This window comes from Podarcis gaigeae, assembly GCF_964106915.1.
Source record: "Podarcis gaigeae genome assembly, chromosome: 1".
NCBI lineage: Eukaryota > Metazoa > Chordata > Lepidosauria > Squamata > Lacertidae > Podarcis > Podarcis gaigeae.
Genome location: NC_139678.1, coordinates 120,669,515 through 120,690,591, shown reverse-complemented (window position 1 = coordinate 120,690,591; position 21,077 = coordinate 120,669,515). Strand labels below are relative to the sequence as shown.

Below are 21,077 nucleotides of genomic sequence, written 5' to 3'. Positions count from 1 at the left end.
GCCATGTTACTGGTTTGATCCCCGCGAGGTTTTGGTAGATTGCGGGTCGATCTCTGGCTCCCTTTCCTCAGCGTCGTTGAAACTGACTCCTGCTCTGCCCTCCATTGTTGTCTGATCAGTAGAAGGGAAGATGGAGCTTTCTCTCTGTGGCTATTTTCATTCAAAGCTATATTATTGAGAGTGACACTTTTCCTTTGACCCTTGCCTTTAACCCCCACCAAAAACAGAACATCCCTCCTAAGAAAGTATTTGTATAAAAACGGGGCTATCCTTCTATCTAAAAAGAGCTCAACTACTTAGACCTGAACCCCTCAAAAACGGGGCTTTTCTTCTCCCTAAAAAAAAAACGGAGGTAGATCATTGCCAGATTTTAATTCTGAAAGTAGATCACAGTCTCTCGGGAGTTGGCCACCCCGTCCTAACCAAATCAATTTAGGTGGGAAATTGGAACAAAATAGAAAAACCTATGTGCAAAGCCTATTTGTTTCAACTATGGATTTCACTCTCATTTAAAAACTTGATGGAAGAAACAAAAACGCATCACCAGATGAAGATTCCACCTCAAAGTTTTCTTCTACAATCTAAGCAACCACAACTCAAAATATGCTTTCTTCTGTTCAATCCATTTCAGCATCTGACTATAGCTTATGCTCTTAAAAAAAAAAAAGTGCTAAATTTTTAGCTGATGCACAAATCAAAACCTTTTTTTTATCTTAAGGAAACCATGGCTTTGAACCCAACTTTTGTACCTTCCTTATAAGGGGAAGAAATGGAGGCAGTGAGAGATTTTACTTTCTTGGGCTCCATGATCACTGCAGATGGTGACAGCAGTCACAAAATTAAAAGATGCCTGCTCCTTGGGAGAAAGGTGATGGCAAACCTTGACAGCGTCTTAAAAAGCAGAGACATCACCTTGCCAACAAAGGTCCGTATAGTTAAAGCCATGGTTTTCCCAGTAGTGATGTATGGAAGTGAGAGCTGGACCATCAAGAAGGCTGATCGCCGAAGAATTGATGCTTTTGAGTTATGGTGCTGGAGGAGACTCTTGAGAGTCCCATCGACTGCAAGAAGATCAAACGTATCCATTCTGAAGGAAATCAGCCCTGAGTGCTCACTGGAAGGACAGATCGTGAAGCTGAGGCTCCAATACTTTGGCCACCTCATGAGAAGAGAAGACTCCCTGGAAAAGAACCTGATGTTGGGAAAGATGGAGGGCACAAGGAGAAGGGGACGACAGAGGACGAGATGTTGGACAGTGTTCTCGAAGCTACAAACATGAGTCTGACCAAACTGTGGGAGGCAGTGGAAGACAGGAGTGCCTGGTGTGCTCTGGTCCATGGGGTCACAAAGAGTCGGACATGACTAAATGACTAAACAACTATAAGGGAAGCAAAATCTTTTAATAGCATTGGATTAGCGTTTCACATCACAGTGCAATTTGTCTGCATCCCTGAAATGGCCACACCACTATTCAGACATTTGTTTTATCTGAAGGTAAAAGAGAGGATCTCTTTCGTTTTAGACTATAGTACACACATTGACACAATAAATTTATATCCATCATGTGGTACAGGAGAAAATGTGTTTGTCTAAATGAGTTTTTGAAAAATCCGCAAAGCTGCTCAGGAAGTTTTTCGTCGAGAAGAAAAGAGTTTTGCAGCTTTAAAGTCAGAGGACCACTGATTTTCACAGAGCTCCAGCCAGTAATTTAACTCTGGTGGATGGAAGTACTATTACAACTCCCTTCTTTTTTCATCTTGCATTTTCTGAAAGGAAATACTTCGCTAAGTGTTCCCCAAATTGTGAGGGGGGGAAATGTTGCATCAACTGTAAAATGAAGAAATGCTGACACAATATTTGCTTTGTGTTGCATGTACTGTAACTGTTCATCAATAGTACCCAAACAAACAAGGATGGTTAAGCCTGGAATTTAAAGCTACAACGTGCAGCATAGAAACATGCAATTTGGTAAAGAGATACTCCTGAAGCGAATGACTAGATTCATTCCTTTGAGAATTGAGGGACTTTATAATTTAGAGAATTCGGCCTATAGTCTGCTAGACCCTTCCTTGGAAATGCAACTGTTCTTTGCTTGGACAATGATCAAGATTAATTTTAAGACTCGTGTATTCGGCCTTTCCTTAAGTGCACACAGTTCCTTTGGTTAAACTAAACTTGGGTCTACAGCTGTTTTTGGACTACAGGTCCCATGAGCCATAACCACTGGTTCTGTTAGCTAAGGATGATGGGATTTGATGGGAAGTTTTGCTTCTGCACATGACTCTGGCAAACCACTCAAAGCTGAAGCGTTCCTTCCTCACCCTAGAATGTTCAGTTCACATTGAGTTCATGAAAACATTGTACCCTGACCTGTTCTTAATGCATGATTGACCACATCTACGGAACGTGACAACTATGTTCTTTTATGTCTTGCTATATCAATCACTAGTAATAGTTTAAGTCTTGCTATATCAATCACTAGTAATAGTTTAATAAGGAGGTTTTCACGCCTGTCCAATTCTGTGTTCCCTTTCCCACCCTTTAATCTATTGATGATTAATGCTTATATGCAACCTTTGCATTGTATTTGTGTTAACCAATCAGCAACAAGCACATACGTGGCGATGCTGTAATATTCAATAAAAGGGACTCCCTGAGACGTGCTTGAGAGATGCCTCCCATATGACACTTGCCATTCGTCTGTCGTTTATTTCAACCCAACAGGATTTGTAGTCTAAAAATTAAACAGGTGGAGGCTCAAGTTTGGGAAACTCTGGTCTAGCTTAATGGAACAGGCTACTTGCACTGCCGATCTTTACCAACCAACCAGAGCAGGAAACAAAATGTATAGTCTAGGCAATATCACTTTAGTTAAGATGTCAGACTCTGCAAGATCGCACAGCAACCTTCAACAATTTTGGGCCAGGATATCTGAAAGACTGCCTTCTCCCAAATAAAGCTGATTTAAGATCTAGCTGTTATGCCCCACAAAGAGCTTCTGTTGGTGAAAACAGGGGCAGAGTCTTTTTTGTGTTGACACCCTGGTTATGGATCTCCCTTCCTAGGAAATTTAGACTGACTTCATCTTTGTTTAGCTTTAGGAAGGCCACTGAAACTTTCTTATAACACCCAGTTTGGGGTCAGTTTTTAAATGCATCCAGCAGAACGCAGGAGACAAATTGACTTAAGCCATACCTATCTTTAAGGCCATTGATATTGCTGGTCGTATAGTTATATAATCCATTAATTCCAGACTGTTTTTAAAGGTGATCCACACCTGCCCCAGTTTTTAATCTGTTTCTCACATTATTATTTTTAAGCTAAAGTGGGGACCTTCTTTGGGTTAAAAGGCAGCACATAAATAATTGCACAGAATAAAAACAGCAGCTTTCCATTTAAAATGTCATTTTAGCTATGCAGCCTGTTCTTCAGAAAGACACCTGACAACTTTCAGGTTAGATGATGCATCTTTTAAAATGCGCCCAAGTATTATTATTATTATTATTATTATTATTATTATTATTATTACTATTACTATACCGCCCTATACTCGCAGGTCTCACAAGATAAAATCAAAATATGAAAACACAAAATACATAATCAATATTTTTTTTTAAAAAAACTAACCCAGTAACACCTAACACATTTTAAAAGGGCACTGGATGTGAATCAGCCAAAGGCCTGGTTAAAGAGTTCGTTCTCGCCTGGCGCCTAAAGGTGTATAATGAAGGTGCCAGGCGAACTTCCCTGGGGAGAGCATTCCACAGACAGGGAGCCACTGCAGAAAAGGCCCCGTTCTCGTGTTACCACCCTCTGGACCTCTTGTGGAGGAGGTACACAAAAAGTACAAATATTATGTTAGAAGGTCTTGCTTGCTTGCTGCCTTAACCATTATTACTGGCCTGACAAGATTTGGATTTTCTGTGCTTCCCCTAAGAAAAATGTATCTGAGGACGAGAGAACCTCTGAGAAGAAGACTGGAAAACAACAGGCAAAAGTGATTCTTGCTCGCGCCATTTTACCTCGTGGAGGGTGAGATGCTTGCCATCTTTCCTTTTCGAGTCAAACCTGCCATATATTGCACTGAACTTCCTGATCTCCTCCTCTTTGTGAGGGTCCTCGTCGCTCATCTCAAAGATGTGGCCCACCATCTTGGCCAGCTTTTTGTTGATTTTCAGCAGTTCCTTCACTTCGTTCAAGTCACTTTTGGGGAGGGTGGGAACCATGCGCTCGACGCACTCGGTGACCGAGAGGGCCGCCGCCGCGTCCAGGGTTTCCGTGTTTTCCTTTGGTGAGGCCGGAGAGCCGACGTCGGCTGGGGAAAGGCTGTGTTCGCTCTCTGTAGTGTGGTGGCCTTGCCATAGTCTCGTTTCGCTACCGCTCTGCAGCGACAAGTTTCCCACCCCGTCGGACTTGCCCGCACCGACGCTCTGAACGCAGGTGGCGGCGGCACATTTTGGAATCTTCAAGTGAGGCTCCCGGGTATTACTATTCCTTTCGTAACTATTGCATGAGATTCCCAACCAAGCAGGAGATCCTTCCGGTAACTTATATATTGGGATGCTACTGACCGGTAAGGAAGTAAGAGGCTGGTTAAAAAGGCCTGGGTTTGTCACCCAGTCTCTCAAAGCCTTCTGCAGTCTTCGGACGTGAAGAGGTTTGCTGGCCATGCCGACGAGTGCCATGATCTCCAGGAACTCCTCTTCCCCGGCTTCGCACAACTGCTGGACGTCATCCCCTCCCTGCTGAATGAAGGCATCGAAGTAGAACAAGAGGTTGGCTTTCTGCAAGATTCGGTACAGCTGCAATTCTCCAAGGGTTCTGGGCAACGCTGTGGCCATGGTGGGTGGAGAGCCCTGCAAAAGAAGAAGTAGAAGTAGAATAAGGGTAACAAAATGAATGTCCACTTCCAGATCCCTTATCCAACCCTCGTTGGTTCTTACAAAATGTCTGTGCTTTGGATGGCGAGGGAGGTTTGCTGGTGAACAAACTTATTACAGTGGTACCTCGGGTTAAGTACTTAATTTGTTCTGGAGGTCTGTTCTTAATCTGAAACTGTTCTTAATCTGAAGCACCACTTTAGCTAATGGGGCCTCCTGCTGCCACCGGGCTGCCGGAGCATGATTTCTGTTCTCATCCTGAAGGAAAGTTCTTAACCTGAAGCACTATTTCTGGGTTAGCGGAGTCTGTAACCTGAAGCTTATGTAACCTGAAGCGTATGTAACCTGAGGTACCACTGTAGTTACAGGATCTTGAATGGTACAACAAAGAGAGTACTGGACCGGGACCTGGTTCAATGTTAAAAAAATCCAAAAACCCAAATCATCTTCAGTGTTTGAAATTAGCCAGGGGCCAGGCGCATTTTGCACCTGGCTATCGACCACATGCAACCAAGCGAAGATGCCTAGGTGCGAGAATGGCGTCTGACATCACCATATGGAAGTTCATACCTATCTGCATAATCGGAATGAATTTCAGGAAGCAAAATGCCTTTTCTGTGCAAGCCTGAGCAGTCACCGTTAAGAAAAAGTGGTCAAAATAGGCCAATATGTATGTAGTATCTGGCCAAGTCAAATCGTAACAGGCCACTTTCTGTGAAACATTAACCTTTATTAATATTTACAATTTTAGATCAAGGTGGCAACAGACTGGTTCTGCCATAAAAGGCATAAATCCCCCCCAAAAAACAATAGATACCCCTTTTGCAAACTAATGTTAAAAACAGGGAGCTGGGAACTAATCGCTGCTACGTAAAATTATTAATAAGTGTATTTGTATAGTGGTACCTCGGGTTAAGTACTTAATTCGTTCCGGAGGTCTGTTCTTAACCTGAAACTGTTCTTAACCTGAAGCACCACTTTAGCTAATGGGGCCTCCTGCTGCCGCTGCCGCACCGCCAGAGCATGATTTCTGTTCTCTCTCTTTTTTTTAATAATATTTATTACTTTTAATAATACTTCTTCTATCTCTTTAAAAGATTTCTGTTCTCAACCTGAAGGAAAGTTCTTAACCTGAAGCACTATTTCTTGGTTAGGAGAGTCTGTAACCTGAAGGGTAGGTAACCTGAGGTACTACTGTATAAAGAAAGTAAAATCGAGCTGCATATTGTGAGGGTCTTCGATTACTTCTGAACTCTTGTTTCTGTGTGTGTGTGTGTGTGTGTGTGTGTGTACGCGCACGCACGCGCACGCACACACAGAAAACCAAATGACACGTAACAACAGTTCTCTTACTGTCCCTGAATCAAGTGACTTTTCCTCTTTAAGTTCTCCAAGTTCTTAACCTAATTCAAGGTTGTCAACTGCTCAGGCTGCACAGAAAAAGCACCTTCGGTTCCAGAAATTCATTCTAACTGAGCAGATAAAATATAACTGATAGAATTCTACAGGATGTGGTGTTAGTGTGTGAAAACAAGTGAGATCCAATGATTCCCCCAGCCATGCCCTTCCAGATTGTGGAAATGTCAGGCGCCATCCTGGAGTCAGGTTGCAAGTGGTCGATAGCCAGGTGAAAAACGTGCCTAGCTGAATTCAAAACACTGATCAACAGTTACTTTGAACCACTTCAATTTAACTTAAGGGCTAGGGACGCGGGTGGTGCTATGGGTTAAACCACAGAGCCTAGGACTTGCTGATCACAAGGTCGGCGGTTCGAATCCCCGTGATGGGGTGAGCTCCTGTTACTCGGTCCCAGCTCCTGCCAACCTAGCCGTTCGAAAGCATGTCAAAGTGCAAGTAGATAAATAGGTACCACTCCGGCGGGAAGGTAAACGGCGTTTCCGTGCGCTGCTCTGGTTCGCCAGAAGCGGCTTAGTCATGCTGGCCACATGACCTGGAAGCTGTACACCGGCTCCCTCGGCCAATAAAGCGAGATGAGTGCCGCAACCCCAGAGTCGGCCACGACTGGACCTAATGGTCAGGGGTCCCTTTACCTTTACTGAAGGGCTATTCCTTTAACTTTTTGACCATTAAACTAAGGGTAGAGAATCTTATGCCCAAGTGATGAACGTGGCCCTGCTATCTGACTCGAGAACTCCCCGGAAACCGTATCCCTCATTAGCCCTGCTGCTTCACATCTCAGGTGTTTTTGCCTGGCTGAAATGTGTCCTTCGACTCAGGATAATGCTCCTTGCCTGTCCGGATGGAGAGAAGATGGGCGTTTGAGAGAGTTTGTGTACAAGTAGCCCACTGTGCAAAGGTAAAATTAAAGATTTGTTGCTTCGCCCACGTGCAAAAGCACAAAGAGCTCTGGCTGATTCCCACACACAAAAGTAGTTTTGCTGCCTGTGAACTTTTGAATCAACAGAAAACTTTCTGAAGCAAGCACAGAATGTAAGTCAAATGGTTAAACCTGAATTTTTTTAAGACAAGGATGTATCTGTTAAGCTTTCAATAGTCTCCGGCTCCTACAGATCTCCAAAAATCACACAAGAAAACTAATGAAACTAATACATTAAATAAAAAAGACATGAACAAGTTAAATTAAGCCCATTTTCAGCTCATCACGGATACATTAACTGCCTACTTGTAAATGCTACACCAGGAGTGTCCAAACCTTTTTCAAAGAGGGCCAGATTTGATGAAGTGAACATGCGTGAGGGCCAACTAAAGTGTTGAGGTATTGTGTGGTTTTTTAGGATTTAACCCCAAAGTTGTTGAGCTTTTTTTGGGGGGGATTTAAGTGGTTCAGCTTTTTAAAAAATAATTTTACCCCAATAAATAAACTACCACAGGGGCCAGATTAAATCTACCAGTGGGCCAGATTAGGCCCCCAGGCCAGACTTTGGATTTGGACATGTATCTGGCCAAGTCAAATCGTACCAGGCCACTTTCAGTGAAACGTTAACATTTATTAATATTTACAATTTTAGATCAAGGTGGCAACAGAGTGGTTTTGCCATAAAAGGAATAACCCCCTCCCAAGAGATTTTGCAAACTAAAGTTAAAAATGGGGTGCTGGGGACTAACCACTGCTACATAAAATTATTAGTAAGTATATTTGTATATAGAAAGTAAGTAAAATACAGCTGGATATTGTGAGGGTCTTCAATTACTTATGAATTCTTGTTTCTGCGTGTGTGTGTGCACATAGGAAACCAAATGACACATAGCAACAGTTCTCTTAGGTGCTATGCAGATTCCACGTTTGGTCTTGGGTTCTAGGGATAACCTGAAGCCCACATAGCACCTAAATGAGTCCCATTTGGATATCTGCTACCTCTTCCCATAAGAACAGAAGAAAAGCTAGCTGATGGCCCATGTAGTCCTGCATCCCTTTCCCAGTGGCCAACTAGAGATTGATGAGAAGCCAAGAAGGTGGGCCCAAGGGCAACCACACTCTCCCCACTTATGAGTCCCACACTGCTTCCAGAAGTGGAGGCAGAACCTACCTGTTTTGGTTTGTACCTACTGATAACTTCACCCTCCTTGAATTTGTCCAACAGTCTTTTAGAGCCATCTAAGATGGTGATGTATGGAAGTGAGACCTGGACCATCAAGAAGGCTGATCACCGAAGAATTGATGCTTTTGAATTATGGTGCTGCAGAAGACTCTTGAGAGTCCCATGGAAGAAGATCAAACCTCTCCATTCTGAAGGAAATCAGCCCTGAGTGCTCACTGGAAGGACAGATCCTGAAGCTGAGGCTCCAATACTTTGGCCACATCATGAGAAGAGAAGACTCACTGGAAAAGACCCTGATGTTGGGAAAGATGGAGGGCACAAGGAGAAGGGGACAACAGAGAACGAGATGGTTGGACAGTGTTCTCGAAGCGACCAGCATGAGTTTGACCAAACTGCAGGACGCAGTGCAAGACAGTGCCTGGTGTGCTCTGGTCCATGAGGTCACGAAGAGTCGGACACGACTAAACGACTAAACAACTAAACAACAAGAAAAGGTGGTGGCCACCACAACACACGCATTTCACCTTAAGACTGTAAACAGAGACAGACTCCAGGGATTCACCATCATCCAACCTTTTCTTCAAATGCCCACCATCCCTAAATATGGGTTGGGTCCAGATATACATGAGCTGTATGGGACTATCGGAAGGTGACTTTCCCAACCCACCTGCCCAACACTTAGAAGAAATATGGGAAGGGGACTGGGGATCGGATATAAGAAAGTCTGCTTCCATCAGCCAGCTTTGCATGCTCATCTCTGAACTTTTCAACTTTAATATTTATTTTTTTTTGTACACTGCCTCAGGTGTCCGGAACGGCAAAGTAGATCTATTTTAAATAAAAATTGACTCCCGTGGGAAAGTCTTAAAGTTTGTGCTTAGCTTCCCTACTGCAAAGAACGAAAATGTGAACGGTGCAATTCTATAGACGTCTGCTCAGAAGTTGGCCACACTGTGCCTAGGCCTGACTCTATCATGACCCAAATTATTAATGTGCTAAACCCGAACCTGTTCACAAGCCCAAAGATCTGCACTTGTTGTTTTGGTCTCGCAAAGTATTAAGTCAGAATGGTGTTTCTCAAAGGGTGTGGCACGCCACACTGGTGTGGCAAGAGCGGACGGCAAGTGTGGCGGGAAAGTTCAAGAAGAATCAAAGAAACATTTAAACCTATCTGCAGTATAGTATAGTGTATGTTTGTGTTTGTGTACACACACAACACACACACAAAAGCTAGAAGCAGTATCCATGCTTCTCTTCAAGAGCATTGGCTATTCTTCTACAGTTCTCCATGGCACAATATATTGTGAATGGAGATTTTCAACTCTTGACAAGTATGAAATATGAAAAAAGAGAAAGGCTTCCTTATGTTGATGAGATGAGATTCTGCTTGCCTCAAGTGCAAAAGCAAATGAGATTAGCCAGCAAAAGCAAGCTCACACCTCTCATTGAGTTTGTAGACATACTTAAATGTATTTATGCAAATGGCTCGCTTAGAATTATACGGTGGGAATGGTTCATGGCCTTATGTATACTTTGTGTACGTCCCATGATCATATTATAAAGTAGCTGTGTTCTATGTGGGGACTCTGGGGGTGTCAAGGCCATGCCACAGCACAGCTGACCTTATTATGGGAACCAAATGCACACCAGCGAGCGTCTCACAGTGGCTAGAACTCCCAACACACTAAGGAAAAACCAATGCCAAGTTTCCAAGATAACGTCTCCCTGGATTCAATCGCACTTTTAAGCAAACCTAGGGAAGATGACATTGCAAGTCTGCAAACTTCAGAATAGCTACTTTCAGGGTGGGGGAGCCCAGCTGCAATCAGTAAGCCTTACCTCTGAGTAAACACAAGTAGGATTGTCCAGTTTACATCCCTTAAGGAGTCTGTCACAATGCAATACTCTGAGCAACTTTAAACAACACTACTACCCTACCGGGCCTGAGCTTCCCCAGATTTTTGGGCCTGGGTTTCATTTCATTACCACTCCATGCCCTCACGGAGGCCGATTGCTAGTCTTCCACTCAGTGTTAGAAACTCAGATATATAAGGCTAGGTGACAAATGGCTCCTTAAACCAGGGTTACAGGTGCCAAAATGGAATGTCTAGTTGCCATTTAGGGGCCAGACAGCTCAAAGGTTGTGATTTTCGATAGGACGTTTTGGTTCCTGAAATTGGCCCAATTGTGCAGATTAAAATATCACAGATCAAATTCTAAATGATGTGTTGCTAGTACAGTGGTACCTTGGTTCTCAAATGCCTTGGTACTCAAACAACTTGGAACCCAAACACTGCAAACCCGGAAGCGTTCCGGTTGGCAAACTTTTTTCGGAAGCCGAACATGCTCGGTTTTAAGTTTTACGCTTACGATTTGAGTGCCACACTTCTGTTTTGAGTGTTACGCTGAGGTCTGTCTGTTTTTGTGGCTCTTTGTGTTTTTGTGACTGTGTGAACCCAGTTTAGCTACTGATTGTGTGTCTGCAGTACATTGTTTATTGCTTTCATTTTATGGATCAATGGTCTCATTAGATAGCAAAATTCATGTTAAATTGCTGTTTTAAGGGTTGTTATTAAAAGTCTGGAACGGATTAATCCGTTTTGCATTACTTTCCATGGGAAAGAGCACCTTGGTGTTGGAATGCTTTGGTTTTGGAACAGACTTCCGGAATGGATTAAATTTGAGAAGCAAGGTACCACTGTATGTGAAAACAGGCAAGACCTGAGGATTCCAAGGCATACACCTCCATATGTATGTAAGTGGCCTATAGCCAGGTGCAAAATGCGCCTGGCAAATTTAAAACTCTGATTCCACTCATAACAAACCCCTTTCCAGTGGAAAGTGCAGCACAAGACAGGAGGCGGCAAAGAACAGAGGAGCAATTCAAACTCAAGCTGCACCTCAGTACGTACCTATAGTTTGCCTCCCACTTTTTCCCCTTGTCAATGCAACAAGCTTCTCCTTTGCATACAACATATTAATTAGGGTTGTACATGTATGGCCTAGCACGTTTCTGAGATCACCAAGGCCGCATGTGCTCCCATAACCACTTACATCTGATTAAGGCCCAACAACAGCCGCACGGCGGCTGATCCAAATTCCAAGCGACAGGGCTCACGTGAAACCATGCACCAAGTGGAAATCCAAGATTTCACCCTGCCACCTGAGACGTAACAGGGAGGGAGGGAAGCAGTTACCCCGGATGGAGTGTGGCCTGTCTGCAAATGGCTCCCGTGCACTAAAGAACAGTTCGTACAATCATGGTTCGAAATTAGCAGGGCACCAGGCGCATTTCACACCTATGGAATCTCCATTTGCAAGCACCTCAAAAGGTCTGGGAGCCATTTTTTTTCACGTGGACGACACTCGAGGATTACTGAAAGGTATGTGCTTTGAAGCCTCAAAGTATATGTTAAGGATAAACATAGACTAGTTTTGAAATTTGAAGTACGGCGCCAATATTTTTATTGTAAACACCAAATTAAACATGTATTAACCATTTCTGCTAAAAATGTGATCCTAACAATGTGTCCCTTATGTGAACTGTGTACAGTGGTACCTCAGGTTAAGTACTTAATTCGTTCCGGAGGTCCGTACTTAACCTGAAACTGTTCTTGACCTGAAGCACCACTTTAGCTAATGGGGCTTCCTGCTGCTGCCGCGCTGCCGGAGCCCGATTTCTGTTCTTATCCTGAAGCAAAGTTCTCAACCTGAAGCACTATTTCTGGGTTAGCGGAGTCTGTAACCTGAAGCACCTGTAACCTGAAGCGTATGTAACCTGAGGTACCACTGTACTAGTTCATGCCTATCAAAATAATAAATAAAAAATTTTGCTGACCCCCTCCCCATGGCAACTAGACATTCTGTTCTGTCACCCACAACCCAAGTCGCAGGAGTCATTTGGCTCTTAGCTTTTCTATCTCACTTTCAAACACTGCATACAATGCATTTTTTTTTTTTGCTGTTGTTGTTCAGCCGCCACAGCTTCACAGATCAAAAGGCACGGGTCGAATTCTGGGTATCATCTCTGGGGCAATGCCGGTCAATAGAAGCTAAAGACATATTTAGCTGTGAGTCATCCACCATCAAATTATTAACTGGCACATGTGAATAAGCGGCTGTTCAGATATTTCCCTTTCAGCACCTACAGGTCTGCACGTATGAACATGCAACCAGCCTCAAGAGGCTTTTAAAATTCCCTCAACAAGCTTTAAGCTGTCTGAGGAGTTGAAGCCAGATCTGATGACAGGGAAACTGAATGATAAACTACATATGTTGAATCCTCTCACTGAATCATCAGGGTGAGTGCAGCCTTAACTTTGAAAGTTGTAAAAACCTTCTGGTAGAAACAGTGATACCAGGGGGGAAGCGTGTGAGAGAGAAAATTTTCAATACATTTTCAATATTTTGATTTTTCAAGTAGGGTCTGGAGTGATGGGGGAAAACACCAGACACCTTTTATATCCAGGGATTATTCGCCATTTCCCCCCTAAGTACACGTCTTCCGTTTCCTGCTTCTGTTTTGTGCTATTTCTTAAATAATTGTTGCTATTCAGTTTTATGCTGGTAGTCTGGGAAGTAAATGGCAGGCTGAACTTCATAGCAGGGTTTTAATCCCCTAAATAAAAAATAAGTTACTAAGGCCAGTTACTAAGAATTGGGAGGGACATTTTTCTAAATGGGATTGGAAAGGGAGTAGCAAGAAAGAAAGACTTTGTTTTCCACAGCACCAGATGAGTTTGCATCTTTAATAACAAAAGCACAGTGCTGCTAAGACTGCAATCCTAACACCAATTACCTTGGAGTAAGCCCCACTGAACTAAATAGGATTTAGCAAGGAGACACAGTTATGGTCACGCTGTAAAGCCAATTGTTTTAACTTACAATTACAAGATGTGATATGTGGCAGGCATTAGAGGAACAGCCTGGGGAATGCTACAGAAATGCTAAGAAGTGTGGAATTACTGTACAGTAGTTGTTTTAACTATCAAACAAACGACAGGGCCAGAAATCTTTAACATCTCCCTATCCAAGTCAACATCTTGGGATGACCAACTTTTAAAATAGAAATTCCTGCCCAGAGCAGAAGATGGAAATTGCAGGTTTTCTGTGAAGGTTACAGAGAGGAGGCGTTTCTGCCGCTGCTGCGAATGTTGTTCATGTAGGCGAAGCAGGATAAGAGGAGAAGTCAAGAAAGTGTGGGCTGCGAGGGTGGGCTTAGCATGCATTAACCAGTTCCTTCCCAGGCTGTCTGCAGGCTGCCTTGGTAGCAAAGGCAACTGGGAACGAACGTTCGCCTAGAGAGATGCTGCATGGAACCGAGCAATCAAAATTTCACAGTCAATCTCTGGGCATGCTGCGCAGAGGGGAACCAGCAAAGACCCAAATTGTCGCCTTTTAAGGCACATTCTGTGCCCTCACAAAACACCCCTCCTTGCCCCAGTTAAGGCTGAATTGAAACAGCAAGCCTTGCTGTATTTTTTTCAGCAGCGATACTCTGGCATTATGGGGTGTTTTCACAGGAGACTCCCACCCGTATCTGTAATACAAATGACTAGTGGGGGATACCTTGGAAAAAGAAGGGGAAGCATGAGGAAGAGAACTGTTTTACATTTCCCCCTATATTTGCACAGACGTTGCTTGGTTTTCAATGCCCCCCCCTCCATTTTAAGTTCTCTTTCTGTCTCTCTTCACGTGGCTAAGGAGCGCTCCCATTCAGCGAAAGTTAAATGGCAAGGAATGAAAAGCAAAAATAAATATAAAAAATGATCTAGTAACAGAGGCGCCAGCTTCTCGTGCAGTGCACATCTTCAGACACAGTTAAAGTGGGTTGTATGCAACAGAAGGTTAATTCAGCGCATCTTTTTAGGTTTTGAGTGTCAGCAACTGCTTCCTGGCCCCCGCCACAAAAGAGAGAAAGGAAATCCCAGGCTTGAGAACTGGGTTGCAGTAGCGCAGAGCTCAAAAGCCAGCAATAGTGAGAATTCTATAGGTACAGAGGACTGCCTATATTAAGACAGAATGGGGAGGGGTGAGGGGTAACATCTCTCGCCATTCCCAGTGCCACTGGGCACATGTTTAGATCTCTCACTTGCAGGAAAAGCAATAGAATACATTCTAAAACGATCTCTTCAGACATTCCAGAGGTGGGCATAAGTTCAGAAAGGGATCTGCTAGCGGACCTCTGGGTTATTTTATGTAGGTCAGCAAGGGACTTCTGGCTTCCAGTCATTAACAAAATGGAAGCAACCCAAATGAGAGTGTGTTTGTGACCCGCCTCCCTACTCATTATAATGCTGAAATCATGAAACCTAAGGGACTGGGAGACACCAGGAGCGGATTTGGTGTGGAAGGAATGTGAGCTCAAGTTCCTGGGCTTGTTAATTCTTTCATTCTAAATGTACAGATCTCAGGGGTTTCTAGAAAAAACAAAGTACATCCTGAAAGCCACTAGACTTTCCAAAAGATTTCTTCAAAAACGACTGAACGAAGATTTGTGCAGCTCACAGAATCACTGTATTTTCCACAACACTCGATTTATTTGGAAAGGCTCTGCATCTTTCTGAAGCCTAGCATTCCAGTACAAAACATTAGTAGATGGCTATTTCTTTTTTAGCAAGCAGGGCTTAAATAAACAACTTTATCAGTGGCATCTTGATGCTAAACTCTGTTTGCTCTGATGTAAGTCCATTCTAGTTTGATGCAAATTATATATATGGTTTACTGCCTTCCTTGATGTACCGGGAATAAATGTTAAAATCGACAGGGCTTTTTTCCAAATTCAGGATGAGGGTGCTAACAATACAATCCCAATATTTTCCCAAACAACCAGCTATTTAGACCCTTTTTTTTTTGCTAACTAAACAAAAAGGATGGTGTTTGTTTTCTTTCCCAAACTAGCATTTCTTTCAAAATATGCAATCAGTTCTGCTCCCCTACCAAAATGGCATTTAAGATCTACTGATGATTTATTAAGGATCTCTACCTTAAATTTATTATGTTCTGTTTTGACAATCCACCAGCTTTTCAGTACAGTATTATGTTTTGGTAGTAGAATATCTTCATCACTCTGCCCCGCCACCACCACCTTGGAGGCAGCTGAATTATTAATTTACAAAGAAAAACAGCCTCTCATCAAAGTTGGTAAATAAACCTAAGTCCTTTATTAAAACAAATTGTTGCTTTCAGTAAAATAATTTGGATCACCTACCTACGCTTTCAAAACCCTACAAAGTGCATCATTCTTTTGAGGGGGCGGCAGAAAGAAACAGGAATCCTCCCATTCAAAAATATTAAGCTGACTTTAGTTTACAACTAGGGTGTGTCTGTGCAAAAAACAACAACCCAAAACCACACATCATGTACAGTATTTCCACACACATGGGAGTATGCTTGCAGCCAAATGAAGGGAAGCTGTTAGAATATATTTGCTGGAGGGCAAATATCGTGAGGACAAGTGTCTAAGAGGGACAACCAGCAACCACTTTAAAAAAAAAAGTCTCAAAAATCTCTAGCATAATAAATTTTCCCAGCACTTAAAAAAAGTTCACAGACGTTAACTATAGAGAAAACATAGTAAAAAAAAAAATCCCACCCAATGTAGTGTTTGGATTTGCACTCCATCCTCCAAACTTTTAAGCGAAGACAATACATGGACGTTTCAGTACTTTCCTCCCACGCCCTCACCCTTTTCTGCTCTGGATTTCTCTGGGAATCATCCACACTCCGCCTACATATACACGAATCCGCCCTCTCCTTCCGGCAATCTGCAGCAGCAGAATGAATTGTACCAAGCAGCAGCTAAGAAAACACCCTGCGGGACAGGGCAGAAACTTCTCCTATTTTCCCTTTATCCCATTCGTCCCATCAGCCTCAAGGCAGCATGGCCAAAGGTCAAGTAGTGTGATGTGATGTTGGGGAACCTGGATACCTCCAGATGTGGTTGGGGACTCCACCCCTGCCTCAGTTTCTCCCAGTTACACACCCCCCACTTTACCACCATCGCAGCCTCAGAGCGCCAGCGAGGCTGAACCAGAACTTGCAGCAGAAGCCTCGCGCGCAGCTAGCATTCTTAAGATACTCGCCTACCGCACCAACACGCGGAGGCCTCCCACTCGCATTCACACGTGCGTTTTTGACGCGCGAGATTGTCCGAAGCACGCAGGCAAGTTTCAGCCGCTGAAAAGCCAAGCCGGGGAGAAATGCCTCCCGAATCGCGAGCAAGAAAAAAAAAAAATCCATTGCGGTCTCTCCAGAAAGGCTTTTTTTGGTGTGTGGGTTAGAAGGGGCGCGGGGAGAAAACTTAGGTCCTGCATTGCAGAGGAGGGGGCTGGGGACTGGATGACCCTCGGGGATCCCTTTCCAACTCTGCAAAAGCTGCAGCCTTCAACCCGAAGAGCGGATCCCATGCCAAAGATCTCGCTTTGCCGGGAAGGAAAGGCGCGCCCCTCTTTTAAGATAACTCGACGGCAACCTGTTCGCCAGGCGCCAACATTTCGCAGCCCCGTCTCTCCATACGCTTCCTCGGCAGCCAGGAAGAGAGAAAGGATCCCCGTGATCGCGCCCGCACAGCCCCTCGTGCGTCTCGGGCCCCCCCCCCCAGGTCCTGCGCGCGATCCAGTGCCCACGAGGGTCCGCGACTTACTTCTTCCTCGCAGGACGCTGCTGCCGCTGCCTGCCCGGCTCTTCCCTTCTCCCGGCGGGCGCGAAGTTATGGCCAGGGTCGCCTGCGGCCGGCCTCGTCCTTCTGCTGCTGCTGCTGCTGCCGCCTTCCCATGGGTGGGCGAGCTGCCTCCCGCCCCCTCGGCCCAGCTCTGCCCGGCAGCCCCGCGACAACCCAACACTGGCGGCGGCGGCAGGGCTGCAGGGAGGCACCGGCGGCGGCGGCAGCCTCGCCTTGCCTCCACCTTCTCCTCCTCCACCGCCGCCTCCTCCTGGCCTTCCCGCCCGCGCGCACATCCAGGGCCCCCCTCCCGCGCCGCCGCCGCCGTCACGTGGGGAGATTCCGCCCGCCCGCCCGCCGACGAGCCTGCGCCGGGCCCACCTCCCACGCGAGGCCGCGTGACGCAGAGCGGGGACGGGGGGGGGGCGGAACGACACGGCGGCGGAGAGAGCGCGGCGGCGGCGAAGGAGGGAGGGAGGAAGGAATGATGGGACGGAGGAGCGCCCGGCCCGGCGGCGAAAGGGAAGCAAGGAGCGCGGAAGGGGGAAGGAGGCGCCTCCTCGCTCGCTCGCGCCCGCTGCGCTGCTCGCGGGGCAAAGCTTTAGTCGTCGGAAGGGAAAGGGAGGCTCGTTGGGAGGTTGGAAAGCTCTCCCTTTCTTTCTTTCTTTCTTTCTTTCTTTCTTTCTTTCTTTCTTTCTCTCTTTCTCTCTCTCTCTCTTTCTCTTTCTCTTTCTCTCCCTCTTCTTCTCTTTCTCTTTCTCTCCCTCTTTCCCTTTCTTTATTTCTTTCTTTCTCTCTCTTTCGCTTCTGTTCCTCTTTCTCTTTCTCTCGTTCTTTCTCTAACTCTTTCTCTTTTTCTCTTTTTCCTCTTTCTCTCCCTCTTTCCCTTTCTTTCTCTCTTTCTCTATTCCTCTTTCTCTTTCTCCTGTTCTTTATCTAACTCTCTCTTTCTTTCCCTCTCTCCCTTTCTTTCTCTTTCTCCCTTCCCTTCTCTTTCTTTTCTCTTTCTGTCTCTCTCCCTTTCTCTCTCTTTTTTCTCACTTTCTTTCTCTCTTTTTCCTCTCTGTCTTTCTCTTTCTTTCTTTCTTTCTCTCTCTCTCTCACTCTCTTTTCTTTTTCTCTTTCTCTTTCTCTTTCTCCCTTTCTATTTCTCTTTCTTTTTTTCTTTCTGCTTCTCTCCTCTTTCTCTCTCTAGTGATCCCATCCATCCCTGTCTGTGCTTTAAAGGCAAGCTTATCGGGAGCCCGTTCTGTGAACCACCCTGAGATCTATGGATGAGAAGCTGTATAAAAATGTAATTATCTGCTATTACTGTTATTATCAGAGCTTTTCTTCTGCGTACCCTTGAGTACCCCCAGAAAAAAGCACTGATTATTATTATTATTCTGTGCTCCTCATTCCCACAGGTTTTCCAAATGGACTTCATTGAAGTTGTTGTTGTTTTTTTATTATTATTATTATTATTATATTATTATTATTATTATTATTATTATTATTATTATTATTATGCTGCATCCTGCGCTCCCACAGGTTTTCCAAATGGACTTCATTGGGCTTTTTCCCAGCCTGAGCTGAGCTCGAGCACCTCTCAGGTGGGCGTCATTGCCATTCTAAGGGAATAAGGGAGAAGTTTGTGGTGAGCTGCAGCCCCTCTTTTGGTAGAAAAATAGCTCATCTTCTTGTTGTTGTTATTTGGCACTTAACAAAGTGAGTTGTCCGTCACAGCTTCCCTGCTATTCTCCCATCCCCACCCCTACGTAAAGGCTGCAAGCTTTTCAACCAGGAGCTCAGTGTGGTTTCTGCCATAGAACTGCAATGTTGGAAGGGATCCTGGGGCTCATCTAGTCTAACCCCGTGCAGTGCAGGAATGGCCAAAAAGTACACCTGGCCTTCCAACCTCAAAGGGTAGCTTCATTGACTTGGAACCCCAAAATTTGGGACTCCCTCCCAACCTGTGCCCAAGTTTTGCAGTTGTTTTTTGCAGCCATCTTCCGCCTTTGCTGGGTCTCTGGAGCACTTCTTCAGAGCTCTGGAGGCATGTGAGGTGGGCAGCCGAGGGGTCTGCTGCTCTAGATGTAGCCTGATCCTCTGAATGCAAGGCTGAACTGCGCCCAGAGGGACGTGCACTGAAGCGAGTCAGTGACTCAAGCCCTTTGCTAACTGCACAGTACCAAAACCATACCCGACCCAGCAAAACACTCAAACTTTTCCATTGTGTGTGTTATCCCTGGTGTCTGCTTTGGAATCACTATTGTGGTTAGGAAGGGTGTCCTAATACCCCCCCCCCACACCTCCTGGATTTATTATTTGTTTGGGGACTGTGTTGTGGACTGAGCTTTACATCCTTATTCCACTTTGATTCTGATTTGATTTTAGGATGTCTTTTAATTGATTGCTTGATTTTATGGTAATATGTTATATATTTGATGTTAGCCACTCCGAGCCCGGTTTTGGCCGGGGAGGGCAGGGTATGAGTTTATTTTGCAGTTTAAGAAGATAAGTTTTTAAAATGAATAAAGGACTGTTCCTTTATTACGCTACCTGTTAGCTTCAACAGTTCTGTGCATTTTAATTCTTTCCTTGTTTTCCTTGTGTCAGCTTGTCCTTTTGATGTACTTAGAGCCTCTCATTTCCTTCTCCTTTTCAATGTTGCCTCTTATAATATGCCATTGTATGAAATGCATCCTCCTCCAATTAAACTTTCTTGGGGGGGGAACCCCAGAAACTACATACATATTTGCCCTTTTCGAGTGGAGAGACACTCCAGCTCAATAGACTTCTAGTGGGGAAAGCTGTTAAGGAACTTATCTATCATTCTGAACAAGCGACGTGGGCTCCGGTTTGTAGCATGCCTTGTGTGACAATGGTTTCCGGGAAACTTTATTTTCATAGCCTCCCCAAGCATTGAAAGAACCAGAAGTATTCCATTGTTCCTGTAAATGAATATTACTGCATTAAAAACACATTATTCAAGCTGATCTCATTGAGACTAGCAGTGGGAACCAGAAAAATGCTCTCCACCCATCGCGGATCTCAATCCTAAAACATTTTAATCCAAAGTGATTTCAATAGGGGTTACTCTCAGATAAGTGTACTTATCTGTACTAGGGCTGTACCTGCCTTGAATGACTTCTACCTAAGTCCTCAGGAGGTTGAACTGAAATCGGTGGGTGTTCTGGATATAAGTTGTTTATAGTAACACAAGGTTCTGAAGGCAATAACCTACCGTATTTTTTGCTCTATAAGACTCACTTTTTCCCTCCTAAAAAGCAAGGGGAAATGCGTGTGCGTCTTATGGAGTGAGTGCAGGCTGCACAGCTATCACAGAAGCCAGAACAGCAAGAGGGAGAGCTGTTTTCACTGCGCAGTGATCCCTCTTGCTGTTCTGTCTTCTGAGATTCAGAATATTTCTTTTCTTGTTTTCCTCCTCCAAAAACTAGGTGCGTTTTGTGGTCTGGTGCGTCTTATAGAGCAAAATATACGGTACTTTGTCAGAAGCTTGAAGTGGGCAGCGGAGGTGTTGGGCACCATCTGTATAAACCCCCCCAAAGCCATATTTGGACCTTTTATTAGGACCACCCTAAATGGAAACATAAAGTAGGTGTGGCGAACCTGAGGACCTCCATATATTTCTGGACTACAACTCCCATCATTCCTGGCCACTGGCCACTGGCTGCTAGGAGTTGTAGTCCAATGACACGCCCATGCAGATGCAAGCTGCAAATCCATGACCTGGAAGCTGTACGCCGGCTCCCTTGGCCAGTAAAGCGAGATGAGCGCTGCAACCCCAGAGTCGTCCATGACTGGTCATGGGTCCCTTTGCCTTTACTAACAAATGTATTGCCCAATTATTGATTGTCCGTCCTGTTGTACACATTGAAAAGCACATGACTTCCCCCCCCCCCTGCAAAGAATCGTGGGATCTGATTTGTTAAGGGTGCTGGGAATTGCAGTTCTGTGAAGGGGTAAACTATAGTTCCCGTGATTGTGGGGAATGCCTATGGGCTTTAGATG

At 44.7% G+C, this 21,077-nt stretch overlaps 2 protein-coding genes across 2 annotated transcripts in view; one reads left to right on the top strand and one right to left on the bottom strand.

The window, feature by feature from the left end:
- Positions 1–17,450, bottom strand: part of NAB1 (NGFI-A binding protein 1) — a 47,775-nt gene extending 30,325 nt beyond the window's left edge. Inside the window, exons 1-2 of the mRNA XM_083710464.1 lie at positions 17,046–17,450; positions 4,023–4,856 (exon numbers count right to left, since the gene is read on the bottom strand). Coding sequence (XP_083566590.1) covers positions 4,023–4,841 — 819 coding nt within the window. The 5' untranslated portion in view covers positions 4,842–4,856; positions 17,046–17,450. The remainder of the gene's footprint in view (positions 1–4,022; positions 4,857–17,045) is intronic.
- Positions 17,451–17,557: 107 nt separating this feature from the next.
- The window catches only part of NEMP2 (nuclear envelope integral membrane protein 2), a 107,780-nt gene continuing 104,260 nt past the window's right edge, over positions 17,558–21,077 (top strand). The window contains exons 1-2 of the mRNA XM_083712267.1: positions 17,558–18,357; positions 18,594–18,655. The gene's annotated coding sequence lies outside the window, so the exon portion shown is untranslated. The remainder of the gene's footprint in view (positions 18,358–18,593; positions 18,656–21,077) is intronic.